Source organism: Haliaeetus leucocephalus, unplaced genomic scaffold (genome assembly GCF_000737465.1).
Source record: "Haliaeetus leucocephalus isolate CR32 unplaced genomic scaffold, Haliaeetus_leucocephalus-4.0 Scaffold858, whole genome shotgun sequence".
Taxonomy (NCBI): domain Eukaryota; kingdom Metazoa; phylum Chordata; class Aves; order Accipitriformes; family Accipitridae; genus Haliaeetus; species Haliaeetus leucocephalus.
The window spans coordinates 4,691,827-4,716,221 of NW_010973294.1; the positions used below are offsets into that span (position 1 = coordinate 4,691,827).

General features: G+C 38.1%; 1 protein-coding gene across 1 annotated transcript; it reads right to left on the reverse strand.

Moving 5' to 3' along the window:
- Nucleotides 1-3,216: 3,216 nt before the first annotated feature.
- LOC104841361 lies at nt 3,217-23,693 on the reverse strand. The gene is made up of 13 exons (XM_010582966.1): nt 23,613-23,693; nt 23,108-23,194; nt 19,934-20,066; nt 14,267-14,418; nt 13,594-13,672; nt 12,662-12,737; nt 11,020-11,096; nt 10,886-10,917; nt 10,616-10,745; nt 7,621-7,724; nt 5,461-5,634; nt 4,596-4,808; nt 3,217-3,472 (listed from the first exon to the last, which is right to left on the reverse strand). The coding sequence occupies exons 1-13, from the start codon at nt 23,691-23,693 to the stop codon at nt 3,287-3,289; spliced, it is 1,524 nt and encodes a 507-aa protein (XP_010581268.1). The 3' UTR covers nt 3,217-3,286.
- Between the last annotated feature and the right edge of the window lie 702 nt (nt 23,694-24,395).

The following is a 24,395-nucleotide window of genomic DNA, read 5'->3' on the forward strand; positions in this document are numbered from 1 at the left end:
ACTCTTTGTAACCAATTTCACGGCAGATATTGCTTCTATAAAAGGATCCTTTGTATCCAACCCTAAAAACATCCAGCTTCTTTGAAAACAGGTTTGATGGCTTGTGTATTGTTGCCATGGGTTTCAAGTACAGCATACCTCACCAGTTGCTGACAACCCACGACACTTTGGGAAGGCTTTGTGACATTTTGATACAACATGAAGTCTGATAGATTAGAAAGGGAAAGCAGGTGTTTTGAGCTAAGAATGGAATCAACATTGACAGAAACAATTAATGGTAATTAATAATAACCCACACCTATGCTTTGAATTTAACCAGCATACTTTGGTTCAACTGAATTTATTTAAAATCCTTCCCGATACTTCACATTATACCCTATGAACAAGTATGCCATATTTGATGTCTTGTTCCCATTGCCAGACTTTTCATGTACACTTTGAAATTGCAGTCTGAGGACCAAGCTCAAAACCAAAGCAGCAACCATCTGACTTATTTGCTACATGAATGCCTTTGGGACTACCTCTAGCCGATTAAGCATGTCTCCCATAGTGGAAGCACTAATATAATCTTGTCTTTAAAGCTCACTCAAGGTAAGAGATATTTTTCCACCGCTTGCATGTGCCTCAGTGTGCTGTGTGGAGCCCAGTAGTTCCCATTTATCCCATCTGCTTTTCATGGCGATGTGACACAATTCAGGCTGTGCGGACAGGGTCCTTGAGTACATTGAAGTAAAAGAGAGGCAGGAAGCAAACATGATCATCTCCACTCCTTAAGACATGTATCATTCCCTGTTTTGTTCAGTTCCTTAGTCACACCTGCTTTGATTACTAAGATGCTGAACATTCCTGTAAAATTTCTGAGTTGGGGAAATAATTGCCTTAGACCATTTATGCAATTTCTGTAGCTAAAGAAGAAAGTGGTTGATTATTCTAGTAAAACACATCTGGTAGACTATCACTCCAGAAGCATGACCAGAACATTGTTTATCTATTCCTACCTGCCTAAATAGAGGTATAAAGCTGGCATGCAATGCACCAAAACCTTACTCTTTCCCCCGGTGAATAAAAAAGCAGAAAACATAAGTGTGAGAGAGAGCGTAAATGAGAAATATTCCATTACTTTCAGTGAGCTTTGGATTGGGCTCTGTATCACATCGATCTCTTCATTTCCACAGAAATAGTTCTTATGATAGATGGCTAGTTACTTAAAAAAAAAAAAAAAAGTAATGTGAAATTATTCAACAGTTTCATGCTGATTGTTGCCTTATGAAGAAAACACATTCCAATGCCCTTTTAAAAAACAATAACTGGTAATGTGTTTTATGTTGCATGTATGCATGCATAAGTCAATAGTCTAGAAAAGCTATTCATTGTCCTTCCTGAGGTAAGTCACTGCAAACGTGCATGGAGGGCAGACACAACATAAGGCTATATCACAACTAGTTTGTAAACTGTTGCTTACTTGAGGGTGGAAAAGTTGAAAGGCTTTGAGATACTGGCTTCTGGGCTTTTGCTGGTTGGAGCTGAGGTTCTCTGAAGTCTTTCTTCTCTTGATTGGGTGCTGCAGAAGTTCCCATAGGCTCTTGCCGGCCAACTAAAACAATGAAATGTAAATTCTGTCACCAGCTACAAATAATTTGCTTTTTCTTGCTTAGAAGCTTCCCGTATGTTCAGTGACAAACAGATCTCACAACTGTTCAACAGAGTGGACACCAAAATCTTTTCTCTATGTATTGCACAGCCACTAGCTATTATTAGCTTTTATTGTTGGCAGCATGCCACAAAAAGTGGAAGAAAATCTGGCATACCAATAAAAGCCCCTTTACTGCTTTGAAAATCTAAGTAACCATTTAACATTGATGTATGAATAATATGACTTGTTAAAATGTAGTTTTCCCCAAGGTAAGTTTCTCTCCTTCCCCCCCCCCCCCCCGCCATGTTTCCTTTCTTAAGAGTGGGGATGCTGAAATGAAAACAGCTATAGACCATTTCTGATAATATGAAGTGGCAAACAGACAATCTTGGTTGCTCTCATTCATACAGAATACCAGCTCCTTTTATCTTCCTTTTACTGAGTAACAAGGATTCAGGAGAACTCAAGCTTGTAATGAAGTAACATTTATCTTTATTTTAATGGCATCAGTAAGCCCTGCTTTGTTCAGAATTTCCACTGAAAATCCTGCCCTTCCAAAAAGTAACAAAGGAAAATACTTTCCTCATTTCTACAAGGACACAGTGACTGAAATATTCTTGTCACCTTGTAGCCAGTAGGGACTTAATGGTAGGGATGCCACTACAGTGACTTTTATAATGCTTCTGTATATCTCGGTCACAATATACATAGAACAGTTAATAATGAGACTGGTTGTATGTTTTGATACTTTTCCTTTGCTGGTCAGAGCATTCAAAATGACTCTGTTCTGCCTGTGTGTGGCAAAAATCTGACCAAATTCTCAATTTTAAACTGATGGCTAGTTTAGCATTTTCATTAGATGTTTCATTTCTTGGTCTCTGTGACTACGTCCACCAGATAAGAATACAAGTACTATAATTCCACTGTTTTCTTCAGTTATAGTCCAAGTCAGCTGGCTATGTTTGGTAACCAATTGTTCACCAAATTAAAAACTTCATTCTCCTGAAGGAGAAGAGACAAGCAGACAATCCAGTGACGGTGATCCAGAGTGTGCCGAGAGCTAATTTCTGAGTCCTGGCTAGTTGACTAGAACAGGTTAGCTCCCTAGTGAGGGAGCTTTCTGACTGCAATAGCTCTCAAAGCTGACTATGGGACAGAACAATCACATAATCAGTACACTAGTGGGGGAAGTACAATGTATTTCACACCATTAAAAAAGAAACTGAACACTGCCAAGCAGGCCCTCTCTTAAGTCTACTACTTTTGCTGTAAAATTGGGAAAGACTGTGGTATAGCTGACAGCAAGACAACATCTCCCAGGCTTCCATAATCTGTGGCCAGAATGGGGAATAGACCCAGGAAGTCAGCTCCATCTCTAACTTGTCACCTGTTTCGATTCTTGTGTTCAAAAGTTTATTTGTTCAGTAAAGAAATAGATTTCTTCTGCATCATTTATTGTTATAAAAAGAAAGAAATTAAGAAAAATTAACTAACTACATAGGAGAAATTAAGTGTGGGCACGATAAACTTTTCACCTTTAAAATTACTGAAACACAACAAAGGAAATAGTGTCAATCTAGCTTTTACTCTTTTGCTTTGAATTTGTCATTCAGAAACACTAATCACTAAAGCAAACCATAGAATATTAAGAAATTACATACATTTGATGACCTGTGGGTAGAAAAAAATGTTTGTCTCTCCAGTGTTAATGACTGGCTTAGTCTGGCCATCTGGCAGGAGACCAACATATATCCCTTTATTCTGCACTGATTCTAGACTTACAGATCCAGTTTCCAAATTCTTCTCAATTTTAAAGTGACAGTATTCATCACCTGTGCCCTAGGAAATTGAAAACAGAAATGTGAATTCAACAATTGAATTGATGTAGCTAGGCAAGTTGGATGTTTCTTAAGACTTAAATATTACTAACTTCTATTAACATTTCAGATTAAGTTTAGGTTCTTCACAATGTCCTACATTATTACACACCCACATCCCCCCACACACACACATACATATCTTGGCCTTGCTTATTCCTTTGCGAACAGAAACACTGATCACATAATTTGAGTAAGTGCGAGATTGCATATGAAAGCATTCTGATTTCTGTTAAGATTTAGACAAAGTCTAGGATATATTCAAAGGAGTTTCCCACTTAACCAACTTACATCTTAATTATTCATTACTGGGTTTTATCACCAGTTTACTTAGACTCGTTACCACTTTAAACCCCTGAACATGTTTGTGCTCTGCCACATTCAAAACAATTATATCAGTTCATATCAGCAAACAGACATAGGATTAGTAAACACTGAGTCTAATGAGTAAATACTAATGTCTCATTCTCTTTCTTGCTCTCAGATGTAAATCTGCAATAGCTAAATGCCTAGCAGGCAGAGAATATTATAGGTACAAAAATCAGAATATTTCAATCATCCCCCAAGCCTAATTTTATTACTAAATATACAGGCTACTGGTGAGGTATTTCAAGAATAAACTCTATGTGGTTGCCTGATGAAAAAAAAAAAAAAATCAGGTTCTTCATTTCAGACAAAACAGAATCATTTGTAAAAGCTAGGATGTCAACATCACTTCAACATCTTCCAAACTCACACCAGTATAACTGAGGTTGTTTAATATAAATTAAATTAGCACAGCAGAAACTTGACAGAGAGTCATCAGCTATCTAGCAACCAATAAATTTTAACTACATCCACATTCTCAATAGTTTAAAAATATAATCAGATCTTTACAATCAAGTGCCAAATAGACATGGCAGCTTCTCTTGCTATATTTTTCTATCTTTCCTTGGGCAAGTGGAGGAGAAGATCTGAAAAATTTTAACTGTCAACAATGTTTTATCCCATTTTTATCCAAACAAGCAAAAGAAAAAAAATCTCTGTTATCACTGACAATTTACTCAAACTATCTGCGGAAAGAAATACAAACAAGAACTGCTTACTGTTCCATTACACTGATCATCTTTGATCTTCAGATACATTCTTGGGTTTCTCACACTTTCAAACATGCAGACTCCAGAGCCAATTTTATGCACCTTCCAGCAGGATTCCTGCTGCTGCTGACCTGCTCCGCTGCAGGTCCCATCAGGTCTAAGAGACAGAGCCTGGCAGAGACTTGTGTTGAGCAGAATGATGGCACCATGGTGAAACACACCCTTCAGATCAGAGATAAGAAATCCTTTGTGAATAGCCCAGCTTTTCTCCATATTAAACTTTGCCATTTGTGTTGTTCATACCAATTTATTTTAAGCACTCATTAATGCATTTCCATGTATAAAATGTAAATTAGTAAGTCCCAAGTAATTCAAGTATACCTCCAGCCTTTGAATATTTGCTGCTTTCTGTGCAGAAAACTAACCTGGACAGTGGAATCCTTCCATAGTCCACAGCTTCCCCACTTTTTATCGTTCAGCAGCACGCGGCACAACATCCAGAGCACAAGGAGTGTGGCAAGATAAGGGGCTTGTTCTCTTTTCACATTAAGTAATTTCCCAGGCAGATCTCCTGTACGTACCCACCTTCCTACTTTTGGAAGGTTTACTAAAAAGTTTAGAGGCGCATTGTTTCTGGGTAACAGCCCACCCTATTTGCATGTACCGGGGGCAGCATCAGCATCGCTCGCCCCAGGAGAGTGGCAAAGGAGAACAAGTCTCCAGTGCCACCCACCTGTTAAACTGTGTTTTCGCTCCACCTCGTGGGAGAGGATCCCTCTTCAGCTCACAATCCTTTGACATTCGATGAGCTACAATCGGCTTTGTAACAGTAAATTTTAGAAGAGTCTTCTAAAGTTCCCTCTGCTCACCTTACCTTGACATGCACAACAAATTCTTTGGAAAGTCCAGCATATCCTGTTGTCTCATCAGCTACTTGTCCTTGAAGATTGAACATAACAGTGTGACCTGGGTTCCTGGCCGACTCGAGAATGGCACAACCATTTGGCTGAAGGTGAACACAGAGCTCACAGCACGTCTTGTCTTTGCTCTAGCATAGTCAAAGTGGGAATAAGAAATTATATGAACTATATCGCGAAATCCAAAATAGAGAATATCACAATATAGTTTCCATATTGTTCACGTTCCCACAGTGCTACCAGTCTAGTATGAAAACATTTTTATATTTTTCAGATTTGCAGTCCTAACACTTAAGTCCTAAAATTGTGGATTCCATGGAATTTCAAAGCACAGAAACAGTTCATCTCAAGATGACACAGATCTGAGGATAACATGAAAGGTACCTGGGTGCCTCAACTGGAGAGAGAGTTAGAGTCACAGCCTACAAACATGGCAAAGAAGTACAAACCTGACATAGTCAGGAAATGAACTACAGTAATTCTCCACCACCAGCCCTCCTTCTTTTGCCTCTGTGTTTGTCATTGATTTACACTGTTCTCGCAGGAAACACTTAAGGATTCAGAAGTTTTACATGAAAGGGTAAAGCAACATGCTATCCACGCTTGCCTGTTCAGTTTTGCAGACTCCATGATCCCGTTGTATAGAAGACACAATATACAAAATACATATTCAAATACTTTATCAAGTCCACTATCATTCTCATATTTAAATAAAACTAGGATTCTAATAAATGTAAAATGTTAATAATCAGCCCAATAATTTAAAAGACTTCTGGCTTACATCATTTAACATGTTTTTGGCATTTTTTAAGACTTCAGAGAATCAATATTTCTAGAGAAAATTTTCTTTTCCAAGGCATTAACCTCTGAAGAAAAAGCTTCATACTCAAAAAAATTGTCTATCAGTTTCAATATATCTTCAAAAGTAAAAGAAAAGTTGTATGGATTTTAGAAGTGGTTGTGAAACAAGTGAGCCAGCATGTCCTCAAAGTATAATTAAGTGTGTATCATAAGGTCAATTGCAATTTTTGTATTGCCTTTTTGGTTTACATTTACCTATCTTCATTCCAAGGACCTCAGAAAGTTTTAAATGATAACATTTTTCACATTCCCTGGGAAAAGGAACATCTTGTGTAACTAAAAATAAGAAAATCAAGAACCAGGTTTTCCATAGGTTGCTCAAAATCATAAAGCATGTCAGTAGCAAAGCAGAAAAGAGAAAGTTCAAATTTAAGTACCCAGATAATAACCTCTCTGTAGTAAGATATACTGCAGTGTGACAGAATGCAAGGGGTACTTTGTATCGGAATTACACTAATGAGCATGAACACTAGAAAGTCCTGCAAGAAGGTCTGACAGTTTGCCTGGCAGCCTGACGCTATCACCACTGAGAAACCTAACTCTACTGAGAATACACTATTTCCCACTAAGGTAAATGCACATCATGTAAAAAAGGAATGGCACCAGCTTTGACTATGAAATTATCCACTGGATAAATAAGGGGAAGAAGTCGAAAAAGTGAAAGGGAAACAGCTTCTTCCCTCATCAGTAGAAGAGTTTCATCAGAAAGAACTAACCTCTACAACTCCATTTGCCTACTTCTATACTGCAAGTGCTGAGAAAGAAAGGCAATAGTAAGACTTTGAAGATGGGATGAAACAAATCAAAATTAATCAAAACAAATCTGGAATGTATCAGTTGGCTTATGACAGGCATGTTACTTAGAAAAAGACACAAAGGAAAAATGGGCATTTAAAATCAATCCTTAGAATTTATACTTATCCAAAAAAGAGGTGATATTAGGGCATTCCATGTACCTTGTCAGCATGTGGCAAGCTGATATAAATTACAGCTTGGAATGGCCTAGAATTCCTGCATCAAATCATTTAGTCTATTAAAAAAATCCTACCAAAGAGTGAAAGTAAACTATGAAAAAACAAAGCCCTACGTCTAAATTTGCCTATTCATTAGCAATTTCCTGGCTTCAGTTTTGCAATTCTTGACTCCTTATCTGACTGGAAGCACAATTATCTATTAGACAGATTAAAAACAGCTTTATTTTTAATCAAACAATGACATGTAATTATGAAGCAGAATTCAGTAACAGCATTTCCTACCTTTCCAATTACATGGCCATTGACAAGAGCAAGAGCAAGATGTGGCATCTGATGACTGCTGAATATACATATATTTCTCCTCTTGACATTTACATCAAAAAGACCTAAGAGTTAAATGAAAAAAATGTTAGAAGTATGAAAGTATATTAACTCATATTTGCATTTAATTACAATCGATGATTTATCATTTTCAAAGGAAAAGAATTCATTGTTTAACTTAACAGTTTGACCTTTCTGATCAATGAATCCTCACATTCCTTCAGGAAAGGGCATCCTGAGACTACTGTCTATTCACTGCCTTGAGGAGAAAAACTCTGAGAGCTAATGATAAGGAACAAATTTCTTTTTATCAGCATATATATTTTTAAAAAATCCATAATAAGGAGCTGAGGACTCCAGCTTAATGAACTGGGCTATAGCACTGAATTTACATGATAAATAACAGATTATGTAGGGAACATAAAGCTCTAGGGTAGGAAAAGAGAATCCATTTTCTCTGTATCCATATTAGAATTTGTAAAGCAAATCTTGCAGCATAGTTCATGGCTTCTAAAATTTTAAATCTGGCCAATTTTCTGAACAATTACCTCTTATAGCTACAAAATACTGATAAAAGCTAAAGTGGTGCCATTTCTATTTTTCCCAGCAGCAACAGCTGATTTTTTAAACAACTGTTCTACCAGTACATTACATTGCCTATTTGTAAGATGCAGCTGTCTCTGGAGGACTCCTGTGGTGTCCATAACATAAGATTTTCAGGGTGTCATTGGGACCAAGAGAATTATACAGCCCAGGATCATTGTGCCCATCAGGATGATGCCAGAAATCATAAAATACAAGTGGGGCTTCCAGTCCTTGGGGCAAGATAGGGAAGACACATAACTGTCGCAATGGGCCTCTGCTTTCAGAGATAAAGCGTCCTAAGAAATTAAAAAACCCTAAACCAAATCATCATAGGATATAATATGCCATCAGCACTTTGAAGGCATTTGAATTATATTGCTTTAGATCTGCTGAAGACAAATAAACAGTTCTACCAGTATCTGAAATGCAGAGTTTTCTATTAGGAAAGATAGGTGGATAATTTATGTCAGAGGATTTTATTCCAAAGTACACACAAGGAAGCAGGGCCCCCAAATGAAAATTTAAACAACATTCCCAAGTCAGCACTTGTGACTTCTGTTGCACATGACTATTTTAGACGCTTTGTAAATTACTGCACATATAAGTAAAACAAACAAATCTGAAAGAAGATAAGGGAGAAAGATGTTGTTCTAAAGGCAGAAGAGTTGCATGATAGGTGTCTGTGTTCATTTTGTACTCAGAACGATAAAAAGAGAATACATGGTTATTTCTGTCTCACTAACTCTGTTCCTCTGATATCAGGGCAACTTTATCATATTGTTCAGAAAAATCAAGCTCTTTTTGATTACCAGTTTAATTCCTAAGTATTACTAAATCCTTGGGGGGTTGCAGATCACACTACTTATTTTTTCCAACTTTGAATCTAAATTAATTAACAGTGAGTTTATACCAATTTTGTTTTGATCTTTCTTTCTAATATACTTAGTTATATTTATCATCTTTACTGATATTTTGTAGTTGTGCATCAGATTTGGTACTTGCACAATTATACACATTATTCATTTAAAATTGTGGAGATAACACTCATGAATTTTACATCTAGCAGGTAAAAATGTACCAAAAAGGTACAGAATGCAATAAAAATGTCACATTTATGTCTGAAAAATACCATTAGAAATGCATTAATTTATAGAAAGGAAAGTGCATCTAGATGAAAGTCGGGAAACAGTCTGCAGTGTGAACTTGAATTCTGCATGTTAGAAGATTATGAACTCTGATGTCTAAATGATCTGATTTGTCTACATCAAATCAGGCACAAACCACCGATTGAAGACACAGCATTAAAGAGCAGCAAAGACGTGCTTACTGCGTCAGCACAGATTAGAGACCAAATTCCTACTAGCAGGTAGTTTGGTCTGTCACCAAGTAATTCAGTTTGTGATCCTAAATGGATCTCCTTGGAGGAAGGACAATACCATGTTGTGCAACTGCTTTCAGGCATTTAAGACACTTGCAAATCCTAAGGCCATAGATAAGAGATTTGAGTTATTCAGTGTTTGAATCACCAAATACTTTGAACACAAGCACCAAAACTGCTAACTAATAAGAGCTTCAGTACAACATAGTTAACACCCACTTTCAATGTTTGTAATATTACTGATCTCCTGTATTATACATTTGAGTTTTCTGGTGCAGTTTTTCTGAGGTGCTTTTATAGGCCATGCTAAGGAGTATTGATTGCACTGCTCTCCATGCACTCTTCGGCGAGTCCTGAAAGATTCTGTTCTATCACTTCCAAAAAGATGTGCGTAAGGTCCCTGGGAAGATGTCAGAAAGGCTGAGTAGCTCCATCACTGCAAACGTAATGAAAATATGTGTGCCTAATAGGATATCTATTATAGTTAAGTCTTAGTAACAGGGTAGGATGGAAGCTGATATAGAGGAGGAACTGGAAGGGTGCCATTAAAATCAATGACAAGGATAGAACAAAATGAATTTTTAAAAATATACACACACACACACATATCTATATAATCCCTATTAATGACCTTTACCTGGAAATTTGAACTCTTTAGCTTAGATGGATCTAGTTACAAAAGGCTGTAGCTGTCCTTCCCATGGCAGTTCCATGATAGCACTAAACTGCAGATGACAAGTTTCTATTTGGTAAGGGAAACCCAGTGACAAGATACCGTATGAGCCTTTTTTCTTGTGCTTAATATATAAACCAAGCATATAATTTCTGAGTTCTTATAGCCATTAGTATCTGTAAATATTTTAAGGAAAATGTTTATTATAATTATTTACTCCTATTCATTACAGGAATCACTGTATGAAATCACAGTGAACTATAAAGTCCTCCTTCTTTCTTGTATCTTTTATGCAAACATCCACATGAAAAATACTTTACCATATTTGTTTTTCTTGTCACCAAGAGCATCAACTCTGGTATCTGGACTGAGGCAAATGAAGCCACGGGTGAGCCTGTTGTAAAACTGAAGTGTATTGCCTTTCTGAAATTTCCACTTTTCGGTAGCCCACTGGTTTTGTAAACAACAAGCAGAAAAGACTTATGAGAAGATGATACACAGGAATTTGACATACATGAGAACAACTGACCTGATTTCACTCAAAGCATAATTTCAATGGTTTAAATAAAAATTCAAAGGTACATTCTTACAGTTTCTTCTCTCCTGAGTTCTAGCTCTTGTCCTGTACAGATAAAAAACAAGTAATTAATTTACAGAGCATTCTCATTCCATTTGACGCCTTTGCAGTGAGGCTGGGCTCTCCTCCCCACCAATTTTCACTCACGTCCTGGAAATGTGCTGGCATCTGTCACAGTCAGTTCTCTAGCAATATTGCCGTCATCCTGCCCCTGGTCCAGCCACCTAAAAACCAGAACCCATTTCAATAATATAACCTTGACTCACAACTCCCACAATACTGTATACATGGCACTTGCATACTGATACTTCCTGTTCTATTTAATAAAGTCTCAAGGCTGACAAACAGCAATACAAAAATCCAGCTTTAGTGAAAAGAGATTGACTTTGGCAAAAATGGGTTGGTTTGTTCGTTCTTGATGAAACTTATAAATAAATGCTTTTCTGGACTGAGGTACAAGGGCCTAAGCCAATTATTACAAATCAGAGAACTCATATTGATCCCAGAACAATAACAAAAGGTGCAATGGTCGTGCTGTTTGCTCTTACTGTCTGCAAGAAGGCTACAGCAGGATGCAAATTGTTCCATGCCCTGAAAATCCCCATACAGGGAGGCAAATCCAACACTGGCAACACTTCTACCATGTCTGAACTATACTTTTACAATGCCATCGGACCTGCTTCACATCTACTTACATAAGTTAAGTCTAACTCCATTTGAGTCAAAAGGATTCACACATTGTGGGAGCAAGATCAGCAAGTATGGTGTAGGACTCTAACAGTAACTAGCACATACCCTGTATTTTTCTGCCTGAAATGGGTATGAACTCTCCCTAAATTATGTATGAAGCTAGCTAGCATTATAGATCTCTTCATAGCAGTTCATCTCATCTAGAATACAGAATCAAAATTAGGTCAGGCAAAGATGAGGTGCTGTATCTGATAGGCAGAAAGCCCTTACTCACACATAAATCAGTTTCACTGTGCACATTGCTCACTCTGAGCTGTCTCAGGCAGTTATTTATTCACTCACAGAAGTGAGAGGAGAAAATAGAATTGAGGTGCCACTGGCAAGCTGCAGCTAGATTCATACGTGACTGGACTTTACCATTCCTAATATCTGCACTGATCTTTATCAATTATAATTTTTCTGTAAGGTGTTGAGAATTAATCAGGCATAGATAAAATTAGAAACGAGCTATAGAAGAGAAGATTCAGAGCAGCAACATCTGCAAGGGAAAAGGCAGGGAAGTTAGGATTGCTTCAAATTATGTTGCAGCTCAGTGACAGGCTGCAAGGCAAATGAGAAAAAGAGTTGTGGTCAGGTAGCTCCGTTTGTGATAGCCTTTTCACAGGATCTTATAGTCTGAACCTGAGCTCACTGAACCCCGAGTTTATCTCCATATTAACTTCAGTAAAGTAGAATCAGTCTGCTAGAGAGACAGCAACCCACTCTTCTGAAAAGCCTTGCATCACATGACATGGGAGAATGGATGGACCTGCTGGTGTCAGATCCAAGGTGTTGGATATGGGAAATGTGTCAAAAAAGCACATCTTGAATAGTTCGCAAGGCGCAAGAATGGAAAGTTCCTAGGCAGAGCTTTTTATTGCTTTTTCATTAGCTCAAATGCACCAGAGATTTGGGACAGGGACAATTCAGAGAGCTGTAAAAAGAGTCAGACTATTTCACCTCACTTTTTAGGAAACATATTTTCCTTGATATTTCAGAAGAAAAACTATGAGGAATCACAAATCTATTAAAAATCTAAGCCAAATGAAAGACCACCAACCTGTGACAAAGAAAAGTATAATCCAAATCTGTTACAGGATCCTTGATTACAACTTTGTCCAGAAACCAGCCGTTTCCTTAGAATAAATAAATTTTTTAAAAAGTTACTTCGTGAGAGGCAGATTTAATGAAGTCTGACTTCCTATGGCTTTCTCTCTTCTGCTGGAACTGCAAAATTTGCAGCTCCACTGGCAGGTTGCTAGAGTCCCAGCTGCCCTGATGGCTGGAGAGAAGACAGTACCTGCTCCAGGTACTGTAGAGCTTGTTTATGGGCCTGCAAACCACTAGGTCCCTCCCTGGCTGTCATAGCCCTGAGTGCTGCACATCCCTCCTTCATTTAACTATGAAACTTATTTGTTTTGCCAATCAAAATATCAAAAAGATTAGATAGCAGCTTATCATGGCTCAAAATAAATTGCTGTTTTACAATATTTAGGCTCAAGTTTGAAAAACAGGTCTTGTGACTGCAAGCAATTTGCGTTTCACCATTGATTGGGTGTCTAATGACAAGACAGTGAAGCCAAAATTTCCAACTGCATCTTTACAGTGTAACTGATAATGCTAATCAACCTAAAATTATAATAGCCCATTTTACCTATAACGCAGACTGCACAAGACATATTCAAAGTCTTGTCATGCAGACGCTCCTCTTCTTAGCAGTTTTTCCATAGGGATTAGTAAAAAATGACAGAACAGTAGCCGATGGTGTCCTTAACACAATGGTTGAGAGTATAGTGAAAGTGAACACAAAATATTTGAAATTTGTGATTATAAATAAGATAACTGTCACTTGAACAGTTTTCTTGGAAGCCTTTGTCTTTCACTTCTTAAATGTTTTCATATATTCAGTTTTAGAAATATCTATTGTATTTCAAAGAAAAGGTTAATAACTTTGCAGACAGTATTCAGTGACTATAGAGAGAGATTTCTGACCTGATCCAAGACCATTGTGACCTATAACAATCTTGTACAAATGTCCAAGGTGCACAGCTTCAACAGCAAAGATGTCAGTCTGTAATCAATCAACAAAATTTCAGTAAAATCTAAAAAGCAGAGAATTCTTCAGCCCTGGAATCCCAAAGACCCATAAACCCACAGAACTCTTCTGTCAAGATCATCCTTTGAAATACCAGATAATGATAAGGAGACAACAAACCAAGAAGGACAGGTTTCCTGAAATAGAAGAAATAAGTAAGCCTGATCACTTTGCTAATGGGAGTAGTTCCATTCAAATGAATAGGCTCAGAGTCAGAAAAGAGAAACCTGCCAAAAGCTTAATTGGCTAAACAATTACAAATTACAGCCGATTTCAACATTAAAAATGCTGACATAAAATGTGAAGTTTCATTTTCTCTTCACTTATTAAATCAAATTTTTAGAATAATAAAAAAAAAGTACACAGCTTACCTATTTTATAAATGAAAATTCAGTCTTCCAAAAGCACTGGTATACCTTTAGAAAGTATTTTTGGCTTCATTATGGAATTTTGGGGAAACATTGGAAAGCAGTAATTATCTCTTTTCTAACCGCACCTTGCCTGGGATAACCACCCACCTGAGAGAGAAGAGCCAGCCAAACATATCAGAAAATGCCCCATCTCACTTACTTGTCCTTTTAAAAATTTCTTGGGTTTCTGTGATCTGAGCAGCTGTCTTGATCCTGTATCACCTCTTTCTCCATAGACAGAAATATAGACATCAGCCTCAGTTCCAGCATTCCACAATTCTCCTGTTGTCACATGCACTTCATAGACAGTCACTGACAATAAAAGATGACAATCTTTCATATCACAAAGACTATTATAGTTACAATAACATCTAGCTGTGAATGTGCTTGTAGAGTCCAAATACAGCTGTGTCAAGGACAGTTAGAGTATAGAACCTTAAAAATCCTATTCACTATTAAGTAAAATAATGCACAAACTTGCTTTGGTGTTACACTCATGTTTTTCATCCCAGACTGTCACTATGGGGAATGCAAACAGAATTGAACTTTAAATACACAATAGTATGTCATTGTCCTACAGCATCACCTGAAATCAGCATAAAGCTTGTCCTGGTTTCAGCTGGGATAGAGTTAACTGTCTTCCTAGTAGCTGGTACAGTGCTATGTTTTGAGTTCAGTATGAGAAGAATGTTGATAACACACTGATGTTTTCAGTTGTTGCTCGGTGGTGTTTAGACTACAGTCAAGGATTTTTCAGCTTCTCATGCCCAGCCAGGGCACCTGACCCAAACTGGCCAACGGTGTATTCCATACCATGGGACGTCCCATCTAATATAGGAACTGGGAAGTGGGGGGCAGGGAATCGCCGCTCGGGGACTGGCTGGGTGTCGGGCAGCGGGTGGTGAGCAATTGCCCTGCGCATCATTTGTACATTTCAATCCTTTTATTACTACTGTTGTCATTTTATTAGTGTTATCATTATCATTATTAGTCTCTTCTTTTCTGTTCTATTAAACCGTTCTTATCTCAACCCAGGAGTTTTACTTCTTTTCCTGATTTTCTCCCCCATTCCACTGGATGTGGGGGGGGAGTGAGTGAGCAGCTGCGTGGTGCTTAGTTGCTGGCTGGGGTTAAACCATGACAAGCGGAAAGGTAGATAACATAAATCCAAGATTAGCCTTACTGTAAGTGGTGAGATCAAAACTATAACAAGCAACAGGAGCCATTAATATTTTGAATGCACTGGTTAACCAAACAAGCAAAAATCTAGCACCATTGTTTTAGTTTTCTAGGACCTCAGAACCCAGAAAGTTGCATTGTTTTATTATTTTACGGATTCATGCAATAGGATAGTATAGACTTCCTCTATTACATTACATATGGAAATTCTTTAAAGGCTGTGAATTTTGGAGGAAAAACCTAGGACTCAAATTCAATAAACTGATTATTTAACAGAAATGGATAATGCAACTAAAATTAAATTTGAGTGAAAATTCAATGAAACTGGGGTAAAGACTATGATACATAAAAACATGTATCGATAGAAAATGGTGGTCATTAAAATGCAGATGTAGGAACCCCATAAAATCAGAATTAAGATAAAAGCATTCAATTATAATCTTCATTAGAAACATGGGAATGACAAAGTTTATGCCAACATACAGTAACAATATTTTGTTAGACCAAGTGAGGTACGGAGAGAATGAAAGGGGGAGAGAAAACCTCATTTTCTGGCATACAAGCTCTTCTTCCAAATATAGGTTTCCTTGTGCTTCTCTGTCTTGCAAGTAGAAAAGAGTTTCTGTACCATTGGGTCCAGAACAACATCAACATTATCACCATTCAATTTTCAGTTTCCACTTGAAACATGTTATGAAGATTGACTGTAATCCTCTGAAGGAGGTCGCTCCCACATCTCACTCTTCTGATGGACAAACACCTTCTTTTAATAACCAGTGAAAACTTATTCATGATCAGTACATATCTGCAATTGCACTAAGTGGCCATTCAGTGTTTACAACTTTTCCCTTGATGCTTTTTTTTTTATGATTATCTCACATTTATTTACATGGCATTTGTGTGCAGGTTACTATACAAGCTGTCTTTAAAGAATTCAGTTTGGGTAATGATAACAATCTAGCTAAAACAGTAAGCACTCTGCACAGGTTATTTTAATATGCCCACACAGAAAGCTAGTGCTAGTTTGCTTCTAGCATCAGAGCTAACTCATTTTGAGATGATGACTGGGTAAGTCTAAACTCCACTGAAGTATTGTACTGTAGATATATGCTATTAATAAAACCAGCATAGAGGCTTAAAATAGCCAACTTAAAAATTCAAGCAATTTTCACAATTTTTTACACTTCTCTCTACCTCTCATAAGCCTAGGGATCATCCCAGCTTTATAATAAGTATTTATGAGTATTTACAATGCTTACAGCTTTTATCCTAGGAAACAGTGACTCTCTTAATGGAATGAAGCTGCATCAGAGGAAGTTCAGACTGGACATTAGGAACAGGTTCTGCACTGAGAGGGTGGTCGGTTACTGGAACAGGCTCCCCAGGGAAGTGGTCATGGCACCAAGCCTGTCAGAGTTCACAAGTGTCTGGACGATGCCCGTAGTCACATGGTTTAGTTTTAGGTAGTCCTGCAAGGAGCAGGGGGTTGAACTTCATGATCTTTATGGGTCCCTTCCAACTTCAGCTATTCTATGATTCTTTCCTTCAGTTATTCCATGGAAAAGTGTGCAGAACAGAGATTAAAAGAAGGAACTGTATTCTTTACATCTATTTTTGTCTACAAGTGTAGAACATTACATCTGTAAACACATCATTCTGAAATTAGAAAGTGTAAGGGTTAAGATTATTTACAAAATTTAATTCTTTCCCTTATGCTTATGAATAAGAGAGATAGAACAAGCAGGTAAAACACCTATCTTTTTTCAGATCAGCTATTATTATTTGGACAAAAGCCAGCCACATTTAAGGCACAGAAGTTTCTGACAATCTTTAGTTAGCAGCATCGTCATGTACTATTTTTTTCTCAGAGTACACCTGTCTCAATACTCAAAATAGTTTTCATTTAGGAACTGTTAATTAATACTGTATTTTACCCACATCATTTACCATATCACCACCTGATCTTTTTACTTCGCCAAATTTTTTCTTTACAGCACCCAAATGAACAGGTACCTCATGAACAGACCATGGCAGAGGAAGAGAATTCATTTCTCCAGACCAACAATCCCATGTCTAAGACCACAACAATCCTCTCTGTTCCTATCATTCCCTCCTTCATTATCTACTTTCCAGTTTCTGCAAGTGATACCGAAAAGCCAGTCGAAAGAAAAGCAAAGGTCCACCAGCCACCAAACACTGTGTAACTCTGATTTATCTCCAGCAAGTAGTTCACCATTACATAATTAAAGATTACGTCATAAAACATGAGCAGAAAGGGATTAAATTAGGGTGGTTGAGGATAAAAAGTCAAACAAATGGTGTTCAGTCCCTGAGCATTAGAGTCACAAAGTCTTTATGTAATACTTCTTAACAGTTTAATTCGGGCGTTTTTGCTTTGAATAAGAAAGGCTGTTAAATCAGAAAGTGTTTCAGCCTCTTTTTATTCAGAAATTGTTTTTAAAGTGCCTCTCATCATCTCTGTTTCAGATTGAATGCAGACCTCTTCACTGTTCTGTTATCAAACTATCTGCACTGAAGTTAAAAGCTGTGTTCTCTTTTCACTGTCTCATGCAGAAATATAATATTGGCAAAAAGACATACAGCCTGTCTTTCAATTACTAAGTTAGAGATGAAACTGCCTTCTCCAAAGCCTTCAGCATGACCCCTCTTATACTGAGGCTGGCAGAAATGCACTAAAGTTCTTTTCTTCCTCTCTTGTGTGAGGGAGAAATTGTTAACTACAAAATGCAGATTGAGACGATAGTTTAAGTATGCCGTTGTACTTTACAATGCACCAAGATTACCTAATAATAAAAATCTTGCATTGTATCTTTATCTCAGAAACAAGGAAACAAGCTACTCAGAAAGAAAAGCCTGGAAATTAGAAGATGGGTAAGGTCAGCGTCCCAGAATATTACACAAGAGAACATCTGGGGAAGAACAAATACAGCAAGTAGGGGATTGGAGCATATTCAATCTAACATGTTTAATGATCATTAATTAACGTTTATTTAAAGGGAGGGGGGTTGTTTGGGTTTTATACCAGTGTGCTTGTATGTCCCCCTACTCTAGTAATATTAAAGTCTTCTGACCAAGAGACTAAGCCTATGAGGAAGCAGGCTGACTGCGTCTGAGGCTTTTCATGTCCTCAAGGGTATGAAGATTATAACCACTCAAGATCAACAATCATTGCGGTTAGGGCTGGCCAGCCTCTCTCTACAGCATTTTATGAGCCATTTACAGCTGCTAACTACATCACTGGAGGAAATCTCTCCTGCTATTCTTTTTCTCTTGAAGACATATTAATGAGGCACAAACCTGTTTTTCTGCTCTTCTTTTCAGGCGCTTAATCTCAGTGCTTAGTCATCATAGATAGGCATAAATATAGCTCCAGGCCACCCAGCTCTTTATTGCAAGGAGAGTGACTGTCCCATGGTACATTTCCCCACATCCATGGGCCATGTTCTGGACTTCTGCCCCTCAATTTTGTTTATATCTTCTTCCTCTAGCCTGCACCCTCAACAGCTGTTACCAATTAAATGCCTGTTACCATTTCTATTTTGCAAGATTAACACAAAGTCCCATAAGCATAACACCAAGCATTGCCATAGTATTAAACATTCTGAAAAAGGGGTTCTGTAGTTTTTAGAAAACTTTGAATTGAAGTTTCTCTCATCTCATTAATCTTGTCCTCTGCAGTTGATATAATTTTGGGGGGAGAGGAGGGGAGCGGAGGGGAAGGGAAGCATGGAATCTGTCTCAGGTGGATCTTACTCTAGTGAAAGCTCAGCATAAGTAATACTGGTGGTTGTATGACTTTTCCCCCTCTGTCATCACAGCCTGCAGGATGGGAATCTGCCCCAGCATTCTTGCTCCCTCACCCACACCTCTCCTAGGATCTTGGTATGCCCTCGTACTTTCCTTAGGCCAGAAAAGAACAATGCCATTTGGAGAGAAGGGAAGTGCAAGCACAGACCTTCCACCCCTTTCCCATTGCTGAAGCAGAGAGACTATATAACAACAACAACAACCAGCATGGGTGACAGGAATTGGTGCGGTAGAGCAGGACATTAAAACAGTATAACATCAGCAACACCCAATAATTTTTGTATTGTTTGGCATCATTCACCTTTAAAATTACAATACAATCTTTATGTGTGTAAAGGAGCTTTAAGATTTATAGCCTTCTGAAATATTGTTAAAGTTTTGTTCCACACCCAGAAATTGAAAGTATTCTGGAAGCCTGTCTCAGCCACTTACAAGAAAGAAACTAAAACAGCAGCTACAACAATCATACTGGAGCTATAATCCTCAGTTATCGAAAATGGAGTTTGTCGTCCGACTTATGTATGATAGCTTCATGGCAGTTATGCATATGTATTTTAAAGCAAATACAAATGCTGAAAATATTACCAAAGAAGGAGTCTTTCTGAAGGACCTGTGAAATTCAAAGCATTAAAGATTCTCCCATCTCCTTTCCAGAAATTCTTAACCTTTTAGCTGAGCATGCCCAGTAACCACAGGAAAACAACACAGAAAAAGTGTTGTAGCAGCCAAAAAGTAATAGAGAGCCTGATGAAAAACAATGAACTCGCCTCTCTCAGCATCAGTCTGTGGCCTGACTTAGCTGATCTGGTATTGTGCTTACCTGGAAGAATAGGCTGACCCTGCTGTAAAACAGGAAGCTCCATAGATATTTCCCCATCAGCCCGGTCCCAGGCCAGCCATCGATGTGCAGGGAAAGAAAACTGCTCCCCTGAGAACAGGTTCAGCAACTGCACCTAAACAGCACCAAGAATTGCAATTTAAGTTGCTGATCTCAGTCCAGATCAAACAGAACATGAAGCGTGTGGGATGCTGTTGAAATCTGTGCAGGTGGAGCTCTGTGGCACGATCACAAAACCATGGGTTTGGGGCATGTCTTCTTCCCAGACACAACTGTCCTCAATCCAACTTTTCACTCGGATTCGAAAGTGCAGGGCAGAGTAACTCAAGTGCAGCCAAGAGACAGGGTTTAGCAGCTCAGGTGCAAGCCCACAAAATATAGCCATGTTGTTCCAGCTGGTATATCCACGTGGGCTGGCACTAGGTGGCATGGCTTACCAAACACAGAAGTTCTCACTAGGAAGTTTGGCAATGCTTGCAGCTATATTCCTTTACCTTATTTTCTTATCAGAACAGGAATTAAAGGAAAGAACAGGGTTTGATTCTTCAGCACTGCTTGTGACATAAATAAACCATGAAAGCGCTAGCCCCAACACCAGTCTGCCCCACATGATTTTCTTCCATGCCCAGCTTCTAGCATATAGCAGAAAAAGGACCATATGCACACCAGCTGAAGAAGGGAAGGAGCTCTAGTTATTTTGTACTTCAAAGTATTCTTTAGTAAGCACCTCAGAGGCTGCTGTATATTAGAATAGTCCCTAATTATGCTAATTTATACTACTAGCCACACTAGATTTTGGACCAACAGAGAGAAGCAAAGACACTTTTACCTGTAATTTCACTCCTGCTCTGTGCTTTGCAGAATCTAATCTCCTTAATTAGAATATTGAACAAATTCAGAAATACTGGAAACACTTTTATCACGTTTACTGCTTGAATACTAAACTTTAAAGAAAAAGCTTTATCTTGTCTGAAAAATCTGGCACTTCTTGGCCTGTCAACATCTACTGAGGGATCTTGAAAAGGGAAATTTGAGTTAGCTAAGCAGCACTTTGTGGTCATTTGCAGGCCCAATACCATCTCAGTACAGACACAGCCGCAGAAATCATGGGATATTGATGGAGGACTAGCATGCCTAACTACCAGAAAAGCTCTGCAGTTGTAAAGCACCCTCTCTTCATTTCAGATCTTCCAGAAAAATGTAGGTTCCCCAAGGAGCAATGATAATAAGTGTCAGACCAACTCTCTGTAGGTTGTTTCTCTTCTATGAAGTCTAGAAATCAGTGGCTATACTCCTTTGGCTCCCTGCAACACAAAATGCTAGGTTGCTTATAGAGTGTGTTTGGTTGAATGTATTTCTTTTCTTTGACTTTGTGCCCAAAGTTGCAAAGAGCAAATGACCTAACCCTGGCTGATGAATCACTGCCTAAAAACTGTGCCTGATCGACTCAGAATTGGTAAGGAGAAAAAACAAAATTTGTAAGCCAAGAATCAACGGAACACACTGAAGTGTTGAATCCTTCTTTTAAAATTTTACTGTTGATTTCATTAAATATATCCTACCTGGGAAGTGAGAAGGGGAATAATAACATCTCACTTTTTCTTTCCCTTTTTTGTCAGACTTCTTTAAGCTCTCAATTTAAACGGGTGTGTATTATACAAAGCAGGCAAAGCAGCCTCTATTCACAGAGGGTGCTGTACAAAAAACTCACAAAGGTGCTTTTGTCGAGTCAGATTTTATCACAACCAAAACTTCTAATACCAAGATTAAGCATACAAATGAACCTTTTCTATAAGAGAAAACCCACTGTTTTCTTCTAGTTTCTTAACTCAGATACACTTTAGAAATTGCTCGTAACCTGTCCCTCTGTCTCACAGGACAAAGCTATGAGGTATTTTCCACCCTTTCACTGCTTCCACACACACATTCATGAAAAGAAAAATAGCAAGAAGAAATAAGGATCTTAAATGGTATTCTGACTCCAGCATTCCCCAAAACACAGCACAGCTGGAAAACAAATACCTAGGCTTTATAATCAGGCAATCCTCACCTGAATTGAAATAGATATAATCCCATAATTCTAGCTTGAAACCTCTTAGATGGAGTGATACTATCAGTGACACAATATTTCAATGTAGACATGCATTGGCTAGAGGTATGAACTCATAGGATCTTGCCTAAATTTCAGTTAACACTGCCCAGACCTTACTTAGTCTTCTTTCTGAGTCTCAGTCCCAGATGAAAACAACTAGTTAAAGCATCAAATAGCCACAGAGTTTGAACATTGATCAGTGAATATTTAACTTCAGTGGACACTTTGCATTAGATAGATCTAGATTTACCCTGAAGTACGATTCTAACAATGTGTTTACCAGTAGCTTCTAATGCCCTTCATAAACTGCTGTCTCTTAACTGAAGGATAAGAAACTCTGGCACAGAGGGAAGTGTTTCAGGGATGCATTGCATATCATTGGCACACATAGCACATCACCGATGTTAAGCATAAAAGCCAGATCCTTTCATTCCCAGTCCAGAAACCTATATACTTTGCAAACCTATATATTATGCTTCATGACTGAGGCTTGAACTAGCTGATTCTCTTTGCTTTATCATCTTTGCTTTACCTGCATCAAGACCTTTTTTAAATAAAGAGGGAAAAGAACATGTTATTGTCTTTTTCTCCTCAGAGACACAGAACTAGAAACATTTGCAATGTAGCTCTGGTGCTGTGCAAAAGGACTCAGTGTCAGCCGTAGATTTGAGGAGGACTTGGCTAGAGTGAGCTCAATGACTTTCTGGGTTTTGGCAAACTCTAGACACTGTACGATACAAAGACTGTAGAAGACTCAGACTACAGCAGCCAGCTTAAGCAGTCTTTCTTGCTGCCCAGCCATGCATTTTTAAAGAAACAATGTACAGCTCTCACTAAACTGCAAACAAACAGCCAAGACATACCATCATAAGCTGCCTTTAATTCCACACAAAAACACTTCTTCATAAATAATCTCCTAAATGAAGCTGCAAGCATTTGATGAGGCTAATATACTTATGCCAGAGATTTTTTCTGACTCTATTGTCAGACATATTTTGACTCTGTTGTCATAGTGATAGCTGATACCCTTTAGGAAAGATAAAATTCTTTCTCACTGCTTTTACCTCTTCACAGTGCCAGGCAGGGGAGTTTCCTGCATTCGTATGTCCTATACGTATTTTGTAGAGATGTCCTATGTTTCCAGTATTAACCTGTAAAAGAAACACAACTGATGAAACACAGAACATTTCTTAAAAGGAAAAGACATGCAACAGAAATTCGTTTAGTAACTGCCAGGTGACATTTTTGTTTAGGGGAATTAAATATTCTGATACTTAAACAAGTGATTCCAAAATATTTTGCTCCAGATAATCATTAGAAGCTTGGCTCTTTTAAAGGACAACCCTCAAAAAAACCTGTTGGCCTGCCAACCCCATTTAAATGGCTTCAGGATGCTGCTGTAGCTATTTTGCTCCCCACTGAATATTGGCCTCAGTGGGAGATGAATACAGACTGTATGCATGACTAAAACCCAAAAGTGTCTTGACCCTAAAACCTGGCTCAGTTTAGCATCTCACCTTTCATCCCTGCTACAAAATTATTTCTGTCTCCCAATCACCTCCCACATACCTGGAGTACCTCCAGGAGGGTATGCCTTGCAATTTTGGAAATAATTGTATTCAGCTTTGATGCTTCTTTTTTACAAGTCATTTCAATTAAATCAAATTTAAAAGCTGTATTTGAAAGATTAGCTCTTGGGCAGGCTGGATGAGTGTGTCCAGTACAGATAACAAGGTGCTGAGGGAATAACTTTGTGTGAAGGTTACTCAAACAACTAGTTGTGAACTTAAGTGTAGAAATAGAAAGCTTATCTTCAAGGAACTGGAAACACACCATGAGTGTCTTCCCTCCTTGCTGTATCATTTTTTTTTTTCTTATTATGTAGGCTGGATTAGCTGCCCTTCTGTTTTTTCCTGTAGAATTTGATTTTCATGTTTTCAGTTACAGTGTAGAGGTGGGTGTGAACCGAGTTCCCTGTACCATGAACTTCCCCAAACTCAGTGTTGTAAACAATAAAGAGACAGAGCAGCAAGGACAGACCAGAGTTAACTGAGATCTAGCATACAGCACAAGCAGAGAGGCTTTTCTCTTTCTATACATTTCAGAGTAGGCACTCCTTAATTGCATTCAGTGCTATGGATACTCACCTAAAAGGAGAATCCTAGGTCCCAATCCAGGGACTGCTTCCATATTTTGCATTTAAAAGTCATTGGAGGTGAAATTAATTGCAATAATGAAAGCAGGAAACAAAGCCAACAACATCTATTGTGAAGAAGGTATTTTCATCTGTCAGGTACCCAGTCACTTATTTTACCTACTCCTTTCAATCTTATAGCCGGGTTTTTTTGATAT

What these genes read in the sequence shown, in the direction of transcription:
- LOC104841361 (XM_010582966.1), bottom strand. Translation starts at nt 23,693, where the DNA reads ATGACTTGTAAAAAAGAAGCATCAAAGCTGAATACAATTATTTCCAAA. An exon ending in GGGTCAGCCTATTCTTCCAG is followed by an intron (nt 14,419 to 19,933) that starts GTAAGCACAATA and finishes TTTTATTGTCAG; the next exon opens with TGACTGTCTATGAAGTGCAT. An exon ending in AACTCAGGAGAGAAGAAACT is followed by an intron (nt 10,746 to 10,885) that starts GTAAGAATGTAC and finishes TTACAAAACCAG; the next exon opens with TGGGCTACCGAAAAGTGGAA.